This window comes from Chiroxiphia lanceolata, chromosome 18 (assembly GCF_009829145.1).
Source record: "Chiroxiphia lanceolata isolate bChiLan1 chromosome 18, bChiLan1.pri, whole genome shotgun sequence".
NCBI lineage: Eukaryota > Metazoa > Chordata > Aves > Passeriformes > Pipridae > Chiroxiphia > Chiroxiphia lanceolata.
Genome location: NC_045654.1, coordinates 9,063,461 through 9,085,963, shown reverse-complemented (window position 1 = coordinate 9,085,963; position 22,503 = coordinate 9,063,461). Strand labels below are relative to the sequence as shown.

Genomic DNA, 22,503 nt, shown 5'->3' with positions numbered 1-22,503 from the left:
TGTCTCACCTGGATCAGACCCTCTGCTCTATGCCTAGGTAACAGCAACCAAACTGAAATTCAGATCTCGGGTAGCCTGGGGCTGGGGTCACCAACACCAACATCTTGGAGGATGCTGGTCAAAGATTTCTCCACATCCTAATTTGGTTACGTAGCTAAGACGGTAAACATGGCTGCAAGGCAGTTTTTCCTCAGGAAATTTTGAGATCCAAATATGCCTCTTCTCCATTTGAATCAGAACTTCCCACTCTTCCCCTTCTCCCCCAACCCTAGTGTTTCAGTGTGATCTGAGGGACAATTTCTGATGTACTGATAATCTCCACTTCTCTACTGCTGAGAAGGAAAGCTGCGCTATTAAGTTTTTAGTAGCATTGTGGTTTAAGATTTGGAGAGGATGAGAAGTGCTGGGAAGAAGGGATCTGAGAGGGCAAGGATTACACATCCCCTGATGCACTTCGAGACTCCTCAGAGCGGAGCGGAGGTGTCGGCTCCCCACCCCGTCAGCAGCCAGCAGAGCGAGGAGCAGCTCCAGGCACTCACCGCGATGCACTGCCTCATGATGCAGGACTGCTTCATCCTGCCGGGGCCCCCGAACTTCTTCATGTCCTTGCAGAAGTGGCACTCGCCGCACTCCGTCCGCAGACACGCCTCGCACTTGCGGCATCGCGTCCTCCTCCGCCGGGCGCCCGCGGTCGTCCGGTTGGCCGCAAGCTTCACCGCAGAGGCCGGGCCCAGCTTCCCCTTGGGCCGCCCGACTGCCCTGTTCTGGAAGAGCCAGACACACACACACAAGGTCAATCGCACATCCCGCTTCCCAGCTAAACCACAGGACTTTCGTGGACAGGAGTTGTGGGCACCTCGGGCAGAAAACCGACGGGTGTACCGGAACTACAAACACATCGGTCATTAACACTCGGCAGAGTCACACCATCGCTCTTAGAGCTCAAGGAGTGCTGTTAACTTTCCACTAAGAGACAAACTGTAAAAAGACAAAGAAATCAGGACATAAATGAGAGATCCCAAACCCAGAGCAAGCCCATTCCAGGAGGAGGGCAGGGAGAATCCATTTACACACAGCTCAATGCAGGACCAAGTCCCGAGCAATGTGCTTGGCTTAGGTCAAGAGATTATCTGTGTCAACACTGAGCTCTTAGATTTGTGCTCAGCTTAAGTCAGAAGGTCTGCTTTCCTCCATTGGAAGTGGAAGAATCCAAAGGGGCAGCAAAAGTAATTTTGAGGTTACAGCAGAGAAACGCCCAGTAATGGTCAAGCCCCAGCAATCTCCCTAAAAAAAAATCAGGAGACCATCAACTGCTGCCAAGTGATTAAGTAGGAAATAAAACACAAATGCTAAAAAACCCTTCCAAAGTAGCTCCCCTCATATCCAACACCAGCAAGTGCTCAAAAATAGAACACCAACCGATGCTGTGCAAAGGCTAAAAAGGGCATCCCAGGTCTAGATTTCCATGACCTTTAAGAGAGAAGCTAAAGGAGCATGAAAAGATTTGAAATGATTAGGTTAACTGCAACATATTCACTCTGGGCATCCAAATTTAACGTTCTCATCAGAAACTCCCTGTTATACACAAGAACTTGCAGCTCAAGCCAAACTTCATTAAATACCATGTAATTGTATGGGGCTAATTATGCAAGAATTGGCTTGGCTCATTCTGACCACTGACAGCTTTCTTCATAAAGATGATAATAACAGGACTGCAAAGTTCATCTGGTTTAGCATTTATACAACTTTTCCACTTTCTGCACATCTCAGCATCTGACCAGCAGACCAGCCAGTTTCACTTTCTGTTCCAGCTGAATTCTGGGGCAATCACTAGGTAGGGGCAGGTTGGCTGTAGGAAGCCATGAAGAAATTCCACCACAGATTTTAAGAGGTGTGGAAATATTTCCACTTGGTTCTACAAAAGCCTCCCTAAGTGTCCTGCTACACAACCCTGAAGAAAAGCCACACTGCTGAGTATTTGATCTTCCTCCCAGTTGACTTAGCAAAGCTCCAGTGACTCTCTCTAAGCTGCAGAAGAGTGCTGATATTTTAACAGCCTCCATCCATCCCAGGAATCTCAGTGCTGGGAGCACAAAGAAGCCAGGAGTTAGACTCCTTAAGTTTTCTCTCCTACAGACCTTCGGTAGGTGGGAGAAAACACAGTCCATGAGGTTACACAGATTTCAGCAAGTTTTTAATTCCACTTCTCGGGCGCAGATTTTGCTCCATGTGCAGGTTCAATCCCACTGTGCTGTGTGAACACAGACAGCACAGCTTCCTTCCCATCCCCAACCACACCGGCCGCCTGGATTTCAGATCAATGTCAGACACTCTAAAGAATAAATATTTACCTCCTAGACCAACTTTCCAGCCTCTCAAGGATAAAGTCGTCTCTGGCAGGACTGGCTTAGAGGCAACCTAGATAAGAGATAATTTTCTTCCTCGGCATGAATCACTCCTCCGTTCTCTCTATTAGTCTCCTTCCACAAGGAAGGGACATCATGAACCAAGGGCTGGATATCAGCGGGAACAAGTTAAACCAAAACATGTACAACAACTTGGGCAAGTTCCCCTTGGCCAACAGCACATGGAAGACACTGTGAGCACCTGACTCCTTCCCATGGGATGGAACATGATTAAGTTTAAGGAGGCAAACAACAGCTCCGACACCATCAGAATGGTGTTTTTAAAAGCAATTGCTTTCAAGGAAGAATCAAACTCGGTGCTTTTCCAGCTGAAACACAACTCCTGCTTCTGCCACAGTAAAACAAGCCAAGTCCTAATTCTGAGGACAGCAGTTTAAGTGCCAGGACACTACAAAGATGCAAGAGGTAAAAAGGCATTGCTTGAACACAGAAGCTGAGAATCCTAAAAAACAAACAAACAAAAACAACACAAAAGCAGGAAGATGAAGGTACAAGAACAAATCTGAAGCCAGACCACAGCACATAACACAGATTTCCTTACAGATCAGCAGCACAGGGCAGAGATGCAGACCTGGATCTCACTGTATCCAACACTTCTTAACTACCCAGACCTCTTCACTGCTCGTTAACAGGTTCAAGCAATTGTACTAATTTACCAACCTACCAATCCTCAATCCAAGCCACGTTTTCACTCCAGGATGTTGAAGCCAGCAAGGCTAGAGAGGCCTTGCAGGAATTCCCACTAGTATCCAGTTTCAAGGGGCTCCAAAGTGGGCGCTTAAAAACCTCCACAGAAGAAAATCTGGCCTGTGGGTTGCTATCCCAGAAAGGGGCTGGGATTCAAGGGGGTAGAAGGAGCCTCCAACATGGCTTGGGGTTTATTTAGCACATGGCAGACAGCCAGATAAATTCCAGGTCGATGTTAGTGAGGAGATGCTGCAGGATTTCCAGCTCAGACTGCAGTTTTACAACGTACCAGCCCTGGTAGTGAATCGAGGTAGATTTCCTTCCCAGCTCATGTCCTCGCCTTTGTACTGCAACTTGCCACCCTCCCAGCACAACTCCATGGATTTGTCTTGCAAATAAAGAGCGAGTGGCAGGGGATGGCAGGACTCCTCATCCCGAGTTTACCACTGTGACCAGCAAACAGCAGCTCCACGGCCTCAGGCTCAGCAAGCCCCAAACTGGGTTCAAGGCCAACGGAGTCTCCTCCTGTGTGGCAGATCCCACCATATCCCACCATCTCCCACCATCAAGGAGGTGACACCTTGAAGCACAGCCTGTGCCTGCTGGCTCTGTAGCCCCAAGCAGCCACCTCTAAGAACTGCTAAAAAACCAAAGATTGTACCAAACTTGAAGACTTTTTTTTTCTTAAACCTAACAATAGAAGCCTGGGAGCTGAGACAGAGCCTGCCTGAAATACCATCACCAGTCATTCCCTACGTTCTCCAGCACCTCCACAAAACTGTGCTCATTCTACTGTGGTCATACCAAGTCTTCAAAAGAGAGGCAGGAGGATGCTGAAGCGATGACAGCCACTCTGCCAAGCTCCCAAAAGCTGTGCAAGCAGCTGCTGAAACATATTAGGATTAATATCCTAAATCCCCATCTCTATCACACTGAAACCTAGAAAGCTGGTGGACTTGCTCTGCCTTCTAGACATGTGAACAGGACACCCTGCTGGGGTTCTTTCTTTTGTCCTCCCCAGATTACTGCTGTTATACCCAAAGGTAACTTGCTCCTGTCCCTGAAGCAGACACAGCATTTGGGTAGTGGGAGTAAACTTGGGCTATCAAATGTAATACACTATGAACTACAAAGCCATTTACAAACCATGAAGTTGGGCTCACACTCCCACACCACAATGCTTAAACACCCACTCCTCACACAGGAAAGGGGACAAGGTAGCAAACTCATTTAAATTCATTTTCTGAAGACCCCACCAAATTCAGTCTGCTCCAGGTGGACTGGGTGGGGTGGTCATCAGCAATTCCACTTTTTCAACAGGGTTGTGCAGATCTGGGAATAAGCCCAGGTACAACACTTCCAACTCTAAATCAACCCCTAGGAAATACTACCTGGAAGTCACTGCTCAGAATATTAGTTTATCTTGGCTATGGACTAACAGTTGGCTGCTGGGAAGTTTCCACTGCCTGCTTACAGGTACCTCAGCACACTTTCACCACATGTCACAGGCTGCTTGGCTGCCACTGAAAACCCATCGACCATCACACCTGGGTCAGAAGGACCAGAGGCACCAAGGAAAGGCCTCTACTCTGAGCACAACCCTTACTGCAACAGAAACACAACCCTGATGTTTACAGCAACAGATTTCTAACATTCACAGTTACAAAGAACAACTCAAAAGACTTTGGGCAAACAAAAATACCAAGAACATCAAGTTTTGAAGACAACACTCCAAAAGGTATATCAGCTGTTAAATGCATCATTAAGTAGGTGCTGATGCTCCCCAGCTGCTGTCCCAACAACTGGCCTCTGTTGGAGATGTCACCAGGCAACTTTACCTACAAACTCTCCTCCCCTGGAGAGGAAAATCAGCTGACCTTGAAACCAAGTCCAGGAGGAAGGAGGTCCTGGTCCTCAAAGCAAGGCTGACAAAGTCTTCAGCCTAGAAACAGGCTCTTCTGAGAGTGGCCTTTACCTGGGCACGGGTCTTATTCCACCACTCAGTTTCAGTGACCTGCTTAAACTGTTGCCAGCAGCACCAAACCATTATTTCAGACTCAATATCTCTGAGAAAAAACACAGAGACGTGCACAGGGCCCTTCTGAAGAGCTTCTCACGTGGCCAGCTCAGTGAGACCCTGAAGCACTTCACTTTAACCAAGCACAATCTGAACAGCTCACGCAGTAACCACTGCGTAAACCTCCCCGAGACAAGACATCTTACGTGCACAGTGGTCACCGCCTCAAGGTGCTGTGCCACACAAATACATCCCTTTCATTTGCAAGACTGGTGATTTCCTTCTGTAACACGTGGACAAATTCTGACTATTCTCATTTACTGTAGTTTGACCAAGTCTACACAACGACATGAGCACCCAAAGGTGAGGATCCAGGACCTGCTGGGTGCCAGTCCCGCACCTAGAGCTTTATATGGTGCTGCATCCCAACGTAATTGTTTTAACAGAATTAGAGTAGCCAAATTTAATTACCAGATCTTTATAAGATCTGATAAATAAACCCTAGGGGAAAATAAAACAGAAAAAAAAAAAAATCAAAAAAACAAGCCACACACATTAACCCATGATTCATAACTAAAACACCACCCTAGACATGGTGGGTCATGGGGCGACACTGGGCACTGGAGACACCCGTAGGGTGGCACAGCAAAGGCTTCTGGTCACTTATTTCCTTGTCTCTTCCCACTGCATCAGAGGGACATTTTTCCATTCAAACAGGTGGAAGTTCTGGAGGTCAAGGCTCCCTGTTTGCTGCCCAAGGCAGCAACAGCACTGTCCTCTCCTGTCCCAGTGTCGTGTCCCTCTCCCAGACTCCCAGGGATGTAACTTTGGCCTTCCTGATAAGAAACCCAATCACATTGACAATTACCAGCACTGGTGTAGATCAAGGACACACACTGACACACCGGACCGAAAGCCACCAAAGTCATTTTACCAGAGGTGTCTGAAACACCCTGTGATTAACTCTACATTAACTTCAAAATACGGGGACTGGCCTTGGCTGCCTGGCAGGGACGGCCTGTTACACACACCCTGCCAGGCACTGCACGGAATCATTAATGTTGGAAAAGACCTCTATGATAATCAAGTCCAACTGTTAACTCAGCACTGCCATGTTCACCCCTAAACCATGTCCCCAAGTGTCACACCAGATGTTTTTTGAACACTTCCAGGGACATCACTTCCTGGGCAGCCTGGGAATTGATAATCACAACCAAGTCAACAGTTCTTTGGCATTGCTACTAAACAGCTTCCAAACCCTTACAGCTCTTTAGCAATTAACAGAAACCCTTGTCAAAGGAAGAACTTAAGAGGAAGAAGGAAGGACAGGATGATGTAACTGCAGGAATTCAGTGGGGACAAGGAAGAAGCTCAATTGAGACAGAAAAAAAAAATAAAAAAACACACTGATGCCAATAACATCCTTAAAAGTTGTATTAATTGAAGAGCACGTGCCAACATCATGGATCTATTACGTCTGACTAAAGCCTATCTGCCTAAATGTTTGCACACACAAACTCCAGGAGAGCTGTTTTCCTCCAGCAGTGACTATTTACAGTCACATCACCCTCCATCAGAATATGTCCCACAAGACAAGTCCAAGGTCCCTCATTAAGCAGGCAGCATCAGAGGGAAAGGGAAGGTGCTGGAACTTTTCCAAGCCCAGCCATCCCCAATAAGGATTAATCCTCTCCAGATGTTCGCTGCCACCATCTCCTCCAGTTCGTACCTACAAAGTTCCTCGTCCTCTTCTACAAAAAGAAATGTGGCTCCTAGTGACCCCTGCCAGGTGACCACAGAGCTCCACTACCGAATCAACAGTAAAGCTGATTTCCCCACAAAAAAAAAGTTTATACTCCCCAAGTTCATCTGGGCATAAGTGACGCTCCAGCAGCTTTTCTGCCAACACAGCTACGTTGTTCAGGGAGTGATAAACTGGCACATCGGTGCCAACACCAGTGCCCCCGTTTATTTTGCTCTAGTGGTGAGGAGGTAGAAGTTAGGCCTGGAGGGTGAAATAAGATATACTGGCAAAAACATGCTTTTGGAGATAAGCTGCATCCAAAGCAGGAGCTCTTAATGACACCAGTAAGTTACACAGACTTGGGGCACCCTGTGGAAAATGCAGCTTTTCTTACCACTGCTGCAGGACACATCCCCCTGCCCCAGCCAGGAGCAGTTTTCTCTGTTTACACACACTCAAGTGCCACAGTCAGAAACCGAATTTCTTCCTGCCACAAGCAACTTGGTGGGCTGGGGCAGGGCCAGCACCAGGCAGGACACGTGCCCTGGCATCCACATGCTTCCAAGCCCCCAGTGCTGCCTGCAACTACCACAAGTGCAGTAAATCCTGTCGGCTCTGTACTGGGAAAAACAACAGTTCTTTTGCCTTCTTAGTTTGGGCGCAAACGAGGGAAAGAGGAATGAAAGTCAGGAGAAAGCCTGAGTGACAAAAACTGCAGCTTCTCCCCAAGCACTGAAGCTGTGCTGTTCAACTACACCTGTAGAGCTGAAGGCTTTCACCTGTTATATACCAGGGACTGTCGCAGTAGAAAAAGTGACATAATACGGATTTGACAAGTCCTGTGTAGAAAAATAGAGTAACTAGACGTTAAAGCAGGCTTGTATGAAAATACAGCTGGAGCTACAAGCGGTGTTTTACCACTGGAACAGTTCTGAACAAAAAGGAAAACATTCCACAGGTCTTTGGTACATAGGTCAGTGTTATAGTTTCGGATCAGATCAAGACTCCTAAGAAACTCTGAAAGAAAGATTTCATGCATTAATTTTTGTTTCAAAGTTTTAAGACACAAAAAATGCTATGAAAGCCTCAGGTTTTAGAAGAGTTGAAGAATCCCAGAACATGACCAACTTTCCAGATTCATCCAGCAAGAACCAGCACCTCCAAGTAGCAATTTCACAGCTGGTACAATACAGCTGAGACCAATCTGCTCGCCCAACCATTAGCTCTTTTAAAAAAGTGTGCAGTGATTGCACCAACACACAGATCCAAATGGAAAAGGCCTGGCATGGGACAAAATTTTAGAAAAGGAAGGGGGCTGGGACATTTTAACGACCAGGCCTGGGCACAGAGCAGTGAACTGAGCAGCAGAACAGGCCTGCACATTCACACAATCTCCAGAACTAAGTAAAGGCTTAATAAAGTTACTCATCCAAACCTCGGCTTAGGTTCTTGGACTGACACTACATCAGGCCAGTGCAGCACATTAATGCCTCTCCCAAGGTTTCCACACCAGGTCTGCCATCCCAGGGGAGCACCCAAGACACATCACAACCACCCCCCCCACAAACTCTCTGCCCTGCTTTCTATGTGTAATTCTGAAGCCAAACAACATAAAGTTATTAGAAACAAGATGGGTTTGGGAGGATAGACTCAACACCCGACCTACTAGAAACTTGTCTCTAAAAACAAAATATTAGGCTATTTCAAAGAACAAAACACCTTGAGTTACAAACAAAACTATCAAGTTTATGTTCAAATTGCATACACATGTTTAATACTATTCCTGGTGCATTTTTAATTGCTTAGGCAGTTCTTAGAGAGTAAAATACGCAATCTAGAACATATGTTCTGGATTATTTTTCACAGATTACTTCATAAATTCAAAAAGTTTATTCTCTTCCCCCACAGGGGGAAAAAAAAGCCTTCAGAGAATAAACCCTGCAAGTATTAATAAAAGTTCTCTTTTCATTTCGGCACACATCCTTCTCTTTATTCTACATCCCTCGTCCCTGGGAATGGAAAGGAGGCTTTAGCTATAAATCAAACCAAGACAAGGTAACCAGGCTCAGCATCAAGACTCTCTCCCCAAGTCCCGCAGCCCTCTCAGCTATTTGAGTAATCTTAATAGAAAAAAAAAAAAAAGCAAACACAAAAAGAAGAAAAAAAGGAAAAAAACCCCCACAATTCTGCCGAGGACAGGGCAGCCCCCGAGAGGCACAAACCCCCCGCTCCCGGCGCGTTGGGGCCCTGGGAGGTGCCGAACTCGCGGTGCCCGGGGCGCCCGCGGCGGGCGAGGCCGAGCGCCCCGGGCCGGCCCCGCGGAGGCTCCGCGGCCCCGCCCGGCGCGGTCCTCGGGCGGGCGGCGCTGCCCCGGGGCCGCTCCCGACCCCACATTGTTCCCGTCCCCGCGGCCGGCGCGGCGCTGCCCGGCCCGGCCTCCTCCCCTCCCTTCCCGCTGCAAACTTCGCCGCCCGCCCCGGACCTGCTCCGGCCCCAGCTCGGGCCCCGGCCCCGGCTCGGGCTCCGGCTCCGACTCGAAGTCCTCCTCGTCGGCGCTCGCAGACATGGCCATGGCTCATGGTGGGCCCAGGCGGAGCCGAGCTGACATGGCTGGAGCGGCGCTGCTGGCGGAGCCCCGCTCCCCGCACACACACACACACATGCAGGAGGAGGAGGAGGAGGAGGAGGAAGGGGGGCCGTGCATATTCATGCCAGGCAGCCAGGAAGGGGCTGGCCCTGCCGGCACGGCCAATCGCGGGCCGCTTCCACACCGCCGGCCTGCGGGGACAGCGGGCACGGCGCGGCCGGGGCACCGCGGCCGAGCCCCGCACACCGCGGGCGGGGGCTCGGCCGGCGATCGCCCCCGCGGGAACGGGCCCCGCGCCGTGGCGGGGCCGGCGGGGCGGGCCGGGCGCGGCCGTGCCGAGCGGCGCTGGGCGGGGAGGATGCGCGGCCGCCCGCGGGGCGCTCGGCGCTGCTCGGGCTGCTCAGACAAAGGAGACGCGCACAGACACAGACACACACAGACGCACACACACACCCTGCACCGCGATACCTGCGGCTCCCCGCCCGCCGCTCGGGCCGGGCCGGGAGCAGGGAGCCTCCATCCCTCGGGAGGAGGAAGGCACCGAGCAAACTTCGGGATTGCGAGCGGCAGAACCGGCGCTGGGATGAGATGGGATACGAGGCGACCCGGCTTGTGTGGCTGCTCGCGTCTGGCCTCGCGCTGCTCCCCGTGCGGGCACCCCCTCTTTCGCTTGCTCCCAAGGAACCATTTCCAGCCCCGCTCCGATCATCCTGACCCGCTGCTGGGGCTTTACAATTAAATGCCCTCCCCGCAGCGTGACATGTTACACATCGGTCAGTCGGGGACCCGGTTCTGGATCCAAAGGTCTCAGGGCCAGCACCTCAACACGGACACTGCCTTTGCCCTCCAGAGCCTACAGCTGAGGGTCACAGGCCTGAATTTGAGTGCTGGAGAATTAAATTTCCCACTGGATTTATGGGCCTGCTTTCAGGGGAAATCCCGATTCCACTCAAGTTGTTAGGATTTTGCCTCCGGCTCCTACGCCCACAACACAGAATTAAACATGAGATTAAATATTTGCATGTGCTGAGCAACCAAGAAGCCATAAAGAAGCACATCTAATGGTCCTTGCATCAGGATTTTTGCCAAACTAGTTTCAGCTCAGTTCCCTGGTCTGAATTACCACATAGCATAAACAGTCCAGGTAGTTCAGGAGAAGAGGCAGCAACAGGCAGGAGCTGGCATGGGAGCAAACAGCAACACAGCCCTTGTGACACCAACATCCACACTGAGACGGGTCACTCAAGTTTAAGTAATAAAATAGTCAAACTTCAAACGTATTTACAGGCGACTGCTGATAAAGCCACGTGAATCGTGTGATTATGCCCCTTCCTTATTTTTAATATAGTAAATATCCATTCCTTGTTTGTACCCCTGTCCTCTTGCCAAGTCAAATTCAAATGAGCGGTAGGTGATGGTATTCACCCCATCCTGCTCACCCACCATGCCAGGAGCAAAGCATTTCCTTGCAGCACACAATGGGGCTCCCCAGAAGGCGATGGGGTGTGCTCAGCCCGTCTGCTCAGGTTTCTCTCTCCCCTCATTGTGTTCGTACACAACCAGGAGCAGGAGTAGACGAAAGCTGAGGCACGAAAGGCATGTGCCTAAGGCCTTGGCTTTCAGAATCACAAGGTAATATCAGAATCCAATGTTTTCTGGAGGAGAAAAGAAGGGGGGGATGCATGTCTCATGACAGGCCTACAAAGGAGAGCTTTTAACTGCGAAGCAAGGATAGCTGACACGACTACAGCTGTGATACACTTGGCCTCCAGCAGCGGCAGGAGAACAGGTGACATCCGGAAGGAAGACGCCTGGTCCCACACCTGCCTGTGGGCAGACCAAGTCTCCACTAGCCCAGTTCCATGTGTAACCTGGCTCACACTTGTTTGTCCCTCCGGCCTTTTGGCTCCGTAATCCAGACAGGAGAAAAAAATAACTTGTGACATCCCCCAAGGACAATCCAGCAGTCACACCACAGCGAAATGTCATTCACAGCAAATTAAATCATGACAGAGATCATCCTACTCCTCTCATCTGCGACGCATCCCAGCTCTCCTGATGTTTGCACTGGCCTCTCCGGGCTGCAGCAGGTCCCCAAGTGTATCCCACCCCAGCCCTCGCCCCACAGCCAGCCCTGTGTGTCCAGGCTGCCACTTGCAGCAGCACCACAAGTGACAAATGAGCTCTAATTACAAAGCCTGTGTTAGGAGGGAAGACACACACATGCCAAGAATATCCTGGAATGATTTCCAAACGCTAGGTAAACTTTGCTGAGATGGTGTTTAAAAAAAATGAGATAGGATATGATATAAAATAGCAAATTGGGAATCAGTGTGGGGGAAACAACACAATAGAATAAACTTTTCTGATTATAATTGCTCTCAAAAAACCTCATCCTGTACAAGAGCAGCTAACCATTCAAAGGAATATTTAATACACAGAGAGAACTATTAAGAGAGCATTTTCCAGCTCAATTCTTTCAGCTTGTCTACACTAGAGAACACTAAATTACAACAAATAGTGAGCAACCCTTGTGTGAACAGCATCTAGTTACCCAGCCTGGTGGAGTTTACAACAGCTTTGAACACAAAATAAGCAGCAGTGCCCCTAGTCCTGCCTGTAGTAGCAGAACTGTGTCCATACTTCAGCTTTGCGTGATGCAGTTCAGTAATAAATAACATCCTTAATTACCCTGCTGAATGAGCCGTAGTGAAAACTGCATGAAAACAGACAGTACCTTCTATTTTGAACTGTTGCTTTGATTGCACCTCACCTGAAGTCATATATAAGTCTCATCAATATCATAATCTTCTCCACAGAAACCAATTATGTTGTCACAAACTGAGACAATAACCTCAAGCGAAGAATAAACAGCAGGAGCAGATGAGTGCCAAAGAACCAGATTTTATTCTCATGCAAATATCCTTAAGTAGTAAAACCAAGATGGGGGAGGACGACTACAACCCCTGTGCTGTACTCACTCACTCCTGAGCATCTCTTGTACCAAAAGACTTTAGCTGCTGCTTCCAGTGCTAAACAGGATCTGTTTTCATATTACACACTGGAGTTTATGATTCACACTATGAAGTGAAATAAAGGTTTTTATGTGGCACAAACACACCTTTAATTTATCCTTCCCTTGAAACTTTTTATGCACCTTTATGGAATATTATATCTAGCTGGTATTAGAAAAAATATTTACATGGAAACAATCAGACAAACAACCTCAAACTGGTTTATTTGCAAGTCCTTGAAAAAAGATCTTGTGATTTGAGCTGCTGCAGCTTTCTGCAGGCCAGCATTTATGTTTTTGAAAAGGAAACCCACTGAGATGTTTATGAATCACGATTATTGACCTGTATCAGAATAAGAGAGTTACCCAGTAGCTTTCTAAGGTTCATTGTTTTGGTGTAAATGTCCATTCACATGAAATATGATCTTAACTGTTGGGCCTGGGCAAATTTCATGACACTTTTCTCAAGAGTTCTAACCAATATTTCAGTTGTATTCTCAACACTAGCAGTGACAGTCTGACAACCTAAATATCCATGATCTTACTACTTTCTGCTATCTACTTCATCTGAACTATGACATAAGAGTTGTCATCATATGCACTGAGTATCCATCACAATCTCATCAATAAATGGTCTGATTGATCAACCGTAGATCAAATAAAGCAACTCGATGAAATAATATTGATTGCTCCCTCCATGCCATGCCTACAGCTCATGCTTTCCTTAACCAGTATCCAGGAGAAGCAAAGGCAGCAAGGGTTGTACAGCCTCCTCCTGAAGGATGACAACCACGGGTTATTCCAGGGCAGTAGAGGAGCAGCACCCAAAACAGGTGAGTAACACACTCACTCCATCTCCCATATACCTTAAAAACAAACAACCCCCTCCAAACCCCAACACCCTGTCATCTTAAAAAAGTAGTAAGACTGAAGAATGGTGAAACATGGACTCCATCTACCATACAAGACAGGCTCTTCTCTACAGGAAGAGCCGTGGCATGACTGGGACGATCCACTGGGAAATTAGGGAAATCCTGCCATGCTTCCTTCTCCCACAGAACCTGATGGCACAGAGTGTTTCCACAGCACAGCTTGTGTCTCCAAGAGCCATGTTCTGTCAGTAAACGCAAGAACTAGTGAAAGGAGGTTCCTAAGAAGATAAGACCAGTGACTGCCGTGCTGTGGAGGAACATGCAAATAGATGTGGCTGAGAGAGTGGATTAACCGGAATACGTAACCTGCTTTGCTGCCAGTGGCTCAAAGTGCTTTGGCACACGGCACAGAACTCTGGGAGAGTCAGTTGTGTCCAACGTGTGGGCAGCAGCCTGAAAATCCAGAGACCAAACCCAAACGGATGGTGAGCAAAGGAAAAGCTGAAGTGCAGTTTGCCTCATGAGGGCTCACTGTTGTCACCTACAAACTCGACTTGGATTTGTAGGGAAACATCCAGGACCAACAACCAAACCACACTAGGCTAAGACTCACAGCTGCTTTGCTTTTATTGGAATTTATCCATATATTTTATTTGTTGTTTTCAAAAAGGAGAGCACTCCTGTCCCTCTTCTGTCTGGTCCAGTGCTTACAGGAAAGTCATGAAGTTGAAACAAGCCCTCATTTATATTCTCAGCAGAGTTTAATTTCAGTGTGCTGTGGAACTAAAGGAAGCCATCTTCTTGGGGACAGAACATACAATTCAATTTTGTTCTGAAAAGTGCACGCAGGATTAATGTCCATAATTGCACGGCACATACTGTGGGATGACAAACGCCTTCCCTGTTGCTCTGCCAATGTGCTTCGATCCAGAAACTAAACTATTAAGTTTCAGATACGTCACTCAAAGCTTGGACGGTTTTAATGTTGGGGTGGGGGAGAACACAAGGATGCTGGAATTCTTAATCCAGGTTCAAACCTTAGTGTTTTGTCTGGTTTTGTTGGCCAAGGTAGGCAAGCTCCTGGGGATAAAATTTGAGATCTGTCAATTCATTTCACACATATTATCTATGACAAAGGTCTTAAGACTATGGTAGTTCTCATCAGCACTTTTGCTGTCACGAAATAAAGAGAAAGCTGCTGCCATGAAAAATGGCAGTGAAGGCGTAGTTGGGAAAAATTTGTGTTACTGAATATTCGTGCCTATGGAAGAAGAATGACAATGGGGAAGAAAACATAAATCTCGTGTGATACGCGGAACACAACAGTTGGAAAACAGAGATGTCTGTTCATTTTTTTTTCCAATCCATTTAGATTTCTACTCAGAGTCAAAATGGCTCTAATTTACCTGTTTGATGTATTAATCACATAAAGGCATTGGTCAGATTTCAAAGCAAGTGGCTGAGAGCTGATAAGAAGTGAAAATATTAAGTCAAAGATGGAAGATTAAGAAGGTGCTCATTCAAGTCCTTGCTATTTATAATTACTCCCTGAAGGGACACAATATTTCAAGTACTGCCTCTTGAGGTGAGAAATAATCTGTCAAGTCACCAGGCAAAGCTTTTAGAAAAATACTGAGGCAATAGGCAGAAGCTCTTTCATAGAATCACAGGAAGGGTTGGGTTGGAAGGGACCTTCTAGACTGTAGTTCCAGCCCCCCTGGGCACGTTATATATGATACACATCCAGAAAACCCTGAAACTCCTCAGGTCTGCAGGAATTACCACAGAATGAATTTGTCTGGAGGACTAATGTTTGTAAGAGACTGAAACAGTGCTCAGAAAAATAAACAGGTCAGGCAAGGAGCTGCTTTCCTCGGCAGCACTGCCCCGGGAAAGCAGACGCTTGACAGGAACTCCCAGTAGCTTCAACAGCTTTCCCTCCTTTGCACAGTGCCCCAAGTAGTCTTTGGTTCTGGTGCATCAGGTTTTTTTTCCTGCTCCCAAGTGTAGTCAGCAGGGAAAGGCCTTAGTTTCACAGGCACATAGTTACTGTGGGAAGTCCCCTAAAAAAAAATATCCCCCAAACCTCAACTATGTGCTTTTGTTTCTTAATAGATTTGTCAGGAGCCAGAACTGGGGTATCTTTCTGAATACAGTTCAGCTCTCTCCTACCACATGGCATCTACTATCCTACAGTGTAAAAGAACACAAATTATTCAAAATTATTTAAATCACTGATTCCAATCAGTAAAGAGAAAAACAAATTTAAATTGATTTAAATCCTCATTTTCTTTTGTACTTAAGTTATTTTCTGGGAGAAAAGTAATTATTGGCATCTGATAACTACCAAGAAATGTCTGATTTGTAGTCGATTATGAACTTTATAATCAGGACTTTTTATCAACAAAAAGGATTCACAATACACACATATTTGTATATGCAAATCTCCTTACAGACTACTGGCATTTAAAATTGTTGTTGACACCAAGCAGAGTTCAGGCTCTGCTGTGTAAGATCACTTCAAACACCTTTAAGCTGGTGCCTGCCAAGAATGAAATGTGACAGTTTAAATCCCCTTTCTGCTCCTGCCCCACTTGGAATGACTGATGGAAAACTTATTTGAACCTCAACCAGAAAAATACATCCTACAACAATTTACATAGAATTGTTTTGCTCTCTATCTGCCTATATCTTTTTTTATCCTTCCCAGATTTTTTTCCAACACTAGATAGACTCAATTTTTACTTTAATTCTTAAGTGCTAGTTTTTAATTGTCAATATTTGCTTTCTGATACATTTGTATTCCCACAGGAAGTACCCTGAGTAGATCTCCAAGGACTGGTCTGTCCTAGGGAATTTGGCAGAGTTTTCCCACTGCTGCTATAAGGAATGTTGCTTTCCTGGTGGTAGCCCCCGGGCAGGCTCCTGAAGCTGATGCTGGTTTGATGTTGTGCCATTTCTACGTGCTCAGATCTGTTTCAGACACTGCTCTGGTTAAAACACTAATTGCTGTAACGAGTCCCTCACTGCTCCTGCTTCTCTGGGTGGAGCTGGCCCAGCGATAGCTATGGCAGGAATTCTTAGTAAGCAAGCAAGTAAAAACTGGAAGTACTTATTCAAAGGTTTTCAGGAATGTTCTTTGTCCACCTTGCAGCTCTCCCCCTGAATTGAAGGAAAACCGAAAACCTGATGTAAAACGATGCTCAACACTTCTGAAAAATCACACTGGTTTCAAGTCAATCCAAACACTCCATTCTATGCTTTTCCCCCCTAATTTCTGCACACAATCAAATTTATTGCGTCCACTGATTCTTAGTCCATTTAGTTATTATTTCTTAAGTTTGATCTAATGCATAATGTTGCATAAAATTGGAGCCATAATAAAGGAGCTCTGTTATTAAAAACTGGTAAATCTTCTCAGCATTTTTAATGTGAAATACCATGAAAAGGGAAACAGGTTCCTTGCTGGAAAATGGCAACAGACATGTGAAAGTGCACAAGGACATCTGCGGGCTCCATATCTGGAGATGATGGCTAATCCAACTGCCTTTTACTATTTAAAATACAAGTTATTTCTAAGAATCTGCCACCCTTTTCACCACAGCTGTCTACTGGTTTCCTTGTGTGCTGTTTGGTTCAGACTCTGAACAATGATCAGAAATCTTATTTCCAGCTAAACCTATTTATGGCATGTTTATATTCCCTTCTTCCCATGCCAACATTGTCCATTAGCTTAAATAACTCTTTTCCTGCCCTGATGTTTACACTCCCTGAAGTACTTATACAACAATCATCTCCCCCTTCAACTTCACCAAGCCAGGCTGAACCAGGCATGTCCTTCTGGTCTCTGCTCTTAAACATCACATCTTGAATACCATATGTGGTTGTGGAATCCCAGATTCACCCTCACCTCAAAACTACCTGTAATGGAACTAGAATAGAGTGAGAAAAATACTCCAACAAATGATATGGTTTGTGTACCAGAAAAGATTGAACTTACTTGTGGTTTTCACCTTGGGAGTAGGGAAAAAAAAATACTGAGATGCTGTAACAGGGACATAAAAAATCCTTGACAGCCCGGAGATGAACAGAGACCTCATTCAAATTTCTCAAAATGCATGATACAGAGGGCATGAAGTGTATTTATGATATTAAAGGACACATCTGAAACAACATAAGGAAGTACTTATCTACACAGAGCTTTATTAAACCGCGGGGGACGCTGCCACAGGATGCTGTGGAGATCAAAAAGATCAACAGGTTCCACAAATTATTAGGTAAATTCACAGAGGGGAAAAAATTCTACCAGGGGACACTGAGCAGAAAAGATGAAGATACAATCTTCCAGCTTAACGGGGAAGATAAGCAGAGGGGAGAGCTCTGTATTCCTGCTTTGTTGCTACGCCTCTTTAAATTGCTGTGACTGAGCACCACCAAAACAGGACTTGGTGCTACAGGGACTGTGGGCTGATGGAGCACGACTTTCCTCAGCCACAGTAATCAGCCTCTTCTCTGCCCCTCACAGATTATTCATATGAGTTATTCTTATTTTTCAGATCCATGGATGCATCTGTAGAATTCTGCAAAAAGATTTCTAGTAAAAATAAAGGGGTAAAAACTAAACTGCTGTAGGACAGAACTCACTAATGACTGGAATCACATGCTGCCACCCCAGAAGGTCCCTTTCAATGCTGTGCCCACCCATGACCACCCCCCAACTCAAAAAAACAACAGCAAAAAACCCAGCCTGAGGGATGTCTTTTTTTTCCCCCTCTCCCCCAGATTAGCACTTTTTCTGCCTGGTTTTCATGCCCTGATACAGAGCTATAAATGTTATTTATGTTGCCAATTGCAGGGAAGGGTGTGTTTAAAAAAAGCATAATCCAATTAAAATTTCAGTTTGTGGTCTTTACTAATTAATAGTACTCCTTTAACTAAGAATATTACCATTTCATTATTATACTCAAGTCCCTTCTCTTAAAATCAAGAGGTAAAAATTACACAGAGAAATGGTATGAACAGGCATCAGAGAAAAAGCCCCATATTACAGCACCTTCTACCAGCTACTGAAAATTACAGCTCCATCTCCTGCTCACAGCCAGACCTGTATATATTTGGACACTCACTATCATTACAAATGCAGTGGCTTTAGGTTTGTGCCAGGTAAGAAAGATGAGAATCCAGTTCACAGTCTGCATTTCTAACTCTTCACAGAACAAGAGAGTCCAAACATATTTTAGTTCTTTATAGCTGCTCTTCATAGACAACTAAAGATCTTTATCACAATAAAAACAGAAGGCACTGCCACAGAGTGTAATTACATGCTGCTGGAGTTGACTGTTGTCCTCCAGAAATAGGAAATGGGTTGAAAAATGCTGTTTCTGCTTGGGCCATATTCTGAGTTCCTTAAATGAAATGCTATCCCTAATCCCTGGGAAGAAAAATGGGAACTTTGGAACGCTGGCAACTCCTGAGAGTGGGCTTCTAGATTGGGCTTGGTGGTCTCCAGCTTCCCGCACCAGTGATCAATCGGCCATGAGTCACCACAGTGGAAAATCAGGTTTAGGCCCTGCCCTCTGTTCACACCATCCAAAAGTTCATGTCCCAGGGATGGGGGAGAATTTAGTTAGGATGTTTTCTTACTCCTCTTTAGTTGCTTAAGAACCCGGTATTTCAAGGCATCATACCCTATGGAGCCCTTCCTTTCGGACAGCAGACCACCATCACATGGCAGGACTCGGTCAAAGGCTGGACTTGATCCCACAGGTCTTTGCCAACCTTAATGATTGTAACCCCCCCAGACAACACTGGGCCCTGCACTAAGAGGGGACATTTACTGCTGCACAGCCCCCAGCATAGGAATGGGATCCACAGCTGCATCCGTGCTGGCAGCCAGCTGGGAATCACTGGGAATGTCTAGTCTGCTGCCCCGTCTGAAGGGACATAAACTGTCAGTCAGCCATCAGGACAAGCAGGTTTCAAATATCCACTTGGTCCCACAATGCTGATTCCTTGAACAGGCCTAAATTAGGACTGTTGCACATACTCTAAGATCCCTGGCACTGGACTGTTTTCTCTTACTCTATAGCTAAAAGAAAAAGGCAGGTTCTTGCTTCTTCTGAAAGAGATTTTCGAAAAGGGGGAAAAAAACTTCAAGGTGCCTAAAGGAATGTAATTATTATGGTAAATAATTATCGATAAATTAGAAGCACGAACGACTCAAAATAGCTCCATAAAGATGAGTAAATATGATCTGAAGAGGTGCCTATGAATCACACACCATGTCTCTATTACCATAAAATAATAATGGTTCACACACTTTACTGAAAAACTTTGCACTGAAGATGTCACAGATCTTTACAAACATTAATTTCACCTCCCAGTCCCCCAGATGGGAAGCCTCATCTCCATCTGGAAAAGCTCAGGGAGCAGCAATGTGCCATTCACCTCCTGCGACACCAGGTGCTGCAGCAGAGCTGGGAGCAGACGCAGACCCCGGCCTCCCATTTTGTGCACTAACCACAACATCATCAAATGTCACCCAGCTATTTCATCTCCTCACTAAACTATGGCTGATTATTACTTCTGTTTCTTTTCCCAGTGAGTAATTTCCTTTGTCAGGGATAACCACAGCCCTAAATGCCTTTGGAAAAGGTGCACAGGAGTGAGGCAGCACAGTGGGGCCACAGCACACGGATGGGCCTTCCCTGTCCTGAGTTAAATGTCCTGCCCATTACACCTTATCCTCTGTGCAGTGGGATTTGAGGTGAATGGACACATTTCTTCCCTAAACCCCAGCATGTCCCAGGCTTCAAGCAGCTGTTCTCTAGCGCAGAGCTGTGCCTGCTGCTGGCACATCACACGAACAACACATTACAAAAACTGTAACTCAGCTTTAAAGGGAAATATTATTTGCTGCTTCAAAAATCATTCAGACTATCAAAGGCATGTTCTTTCAAAAGCAAGTCAACATAACTAAGCTCACCCTTCCACAACTTGGGTTATTCACATAGTCACTCCCTGTCCCTGTTCCAGGGATCTTTGGCTTCAGTCAGAGTTCTCTCCCTCTGCTTTTCTCAGTACTTGTCTCTCTCCTAATCCTGCTCTCCCACCATTTCTAGTCTCTTCCCCTCCTTTCTTTACAGTCATTTCCATTTTCTTTGAAATGTTTTGGCATTTAATGCTGGCTTTATTCTTCCTTCTCCATCTGCTGCTCTTGTCTTTCTAAATCTCTTCTGGAGCCTTCTCTTGGGCGAAAGCAAGAACCATGTTTTCCCTTTACTGCCTCTTCTTTCTGGATTTCAGTTCCCTTCTTTTTCTTTACCTTGGAATCAGACAATCGCCCTCTCCCTGGAAGCCCCACAGGAGCTGGTACTGTGCTGTGTTGGATCTCCTGCTCCCTTTGAACACAAGTTCTCAGGGAAGGCACTGTGAAGTATCTGCCATTTCTGCTATAAACTACAAAAGACTGCAGAAAGCAAAATTACTGGTAGGTTTTACTCCCCTGCCTTGTGCTTATGGAATCTTCTGGCCATGGAGACTTGCTCCACCAGCTACAATTCACTTTTCAAGGGAGTTTCCCCCTCCCTATGGGTTTTTCTTCAATTTAATTATCAGGGCTTACAGGGAACAAAGGAGAAATAACCAAGCTTAACTACTAACACTGCTTTTAGACAAATCTCCCCTACATTGTCTTGCCCAAAGATTTTAATTTGGGACTCAAAGGCTCAACTCTAAGACATCTTTTCCCAGCCTGTTCACTTGGCCTCTGTTCCCAGGAAAGGAAATAGCTGCAACATGGAAGATGACAAGGACATTTGCCAATTAGAAGCACAACAACAAATTCCTCTTTGATAACACCAGCCCTATCTGCACGTGTACCTCTCAACTAAAATGTAAGACATAACACGAACTGATCACAGATCAAGCAAAACAAATATGAAGAGAATGGTGAAAGGATTTCTTCTATTTTTTTTTTTTTTTATTTCCAAACTTCAACCTAAAGCTTGACTTTCTGTGGAAGCTTTCCTCTCATTTGTTATTAACTGATGTGTTTGTTTGTCATTGTCTTAGCACTGGAAATGATGCCTTCTAGAAGCTTTTGCTTTCAGAAAGGCTAAAGAAAAGTTAAAAAACCCCTTGCAGCCAGCAAGAGGGATTTTGCAAAGAGGGATAAGTTTTAAGTCACAAACTTTACAAATCTTTTACAGTTGCAGTTATGTTGCCAGTACACAGAAATAAAATAGAATAAATGAAGCATTTATCACGGATTCCAAAATAAAGTGAACAAGAACATTAGCAAATGCCAAAGCTTATAAAAGCCTCAAAGCACCAAGATCCTCCCTTCCATCACAAGCTCAAAAGAAAGTCAGTTGTTTCTTAGTTTTATTATAAAATAACCTTTCCTCTGGTCACAGAAATTTTGCTTTATTCAATGCCTAGATATACTGACTGAGGAATGAACAGCAGCACCATCCAAACAGTGGAGAATTCCATACCTGTTTCTCAAGGTTCTCCACTGTTGTTTCTAAACAAATAAATGTTTTAAACACAGAGCATGTTCCCATGGATTTATTACAGGCTAAATGGGAAATATGTCTTTAACAAGATACAAGTTATCTGAAATGTGCTGAGCTAAAACCCAAAAAGAAACCAAGAAGGAACATGATGTGCTCATCCTGCCCCACTCTCCTCTGGCAGTTGCATGTTTATGGTCTCCTACTTCCCATCTGAAAACAGCAAATTCTCGTGGCTACAAGTGGTTTAGATGCAAAGCCAGGAGAAGTGCACCAGCACAGAAAGCGAGAACTGAGCGAATTATTTCCCCTGATAATTATTTGAAAGGTATCTGCAATGAAAACAACAACAGATTTTTACTTTGAAGCCTGATTTAAGCTGACCGACCCTTTCAGCATTTCTAGAGAAATAATGGATTATAAAACTAATTCAGTGAAAAATGAACGCAAAAATAGAAGCGATGAGACATCTTCTAAATAAGCAAAGCTGCTTTTACAGCATGCTGAATAACTGGAGTGTGGTAAACATACCACTGTTATAAATAACATCCAGCCTTTTGACATTATTCTTTAGTTAATTATTTCAAATTCTTTATAAGCATTAACAAAGCAAACCTCACCGTTGTCTTGCAAAGTGAAAA

General features: G+C 45.6%; 1 protein-coding gene across 8 annotated transcripts in view; it reads right to left on the bottom strand.

Annotated features, from left to right (window-relative positions):
- Positions 1 to 22,503, bottom strand: part of KDM2B (lysine demethylase 2B) — a 116,782-nt gene that overhangs the window by 16,669 nt on the left and 77,610 nt on the right. For all 8 annotated transcript variants that reach the window (XM_032705535.1, XM_032705531.1, XM_032705534.1 and 5 more), the window contains one exon: positions 540 to 764. In XM_032705535.1, coding sequence (XP_032561426.1) covers positions 540 to 764 — 225 coding nt within the window. The remainder of the gene's footprint in view (positions 1 to 539; positions 765 to 22,503) is intronic.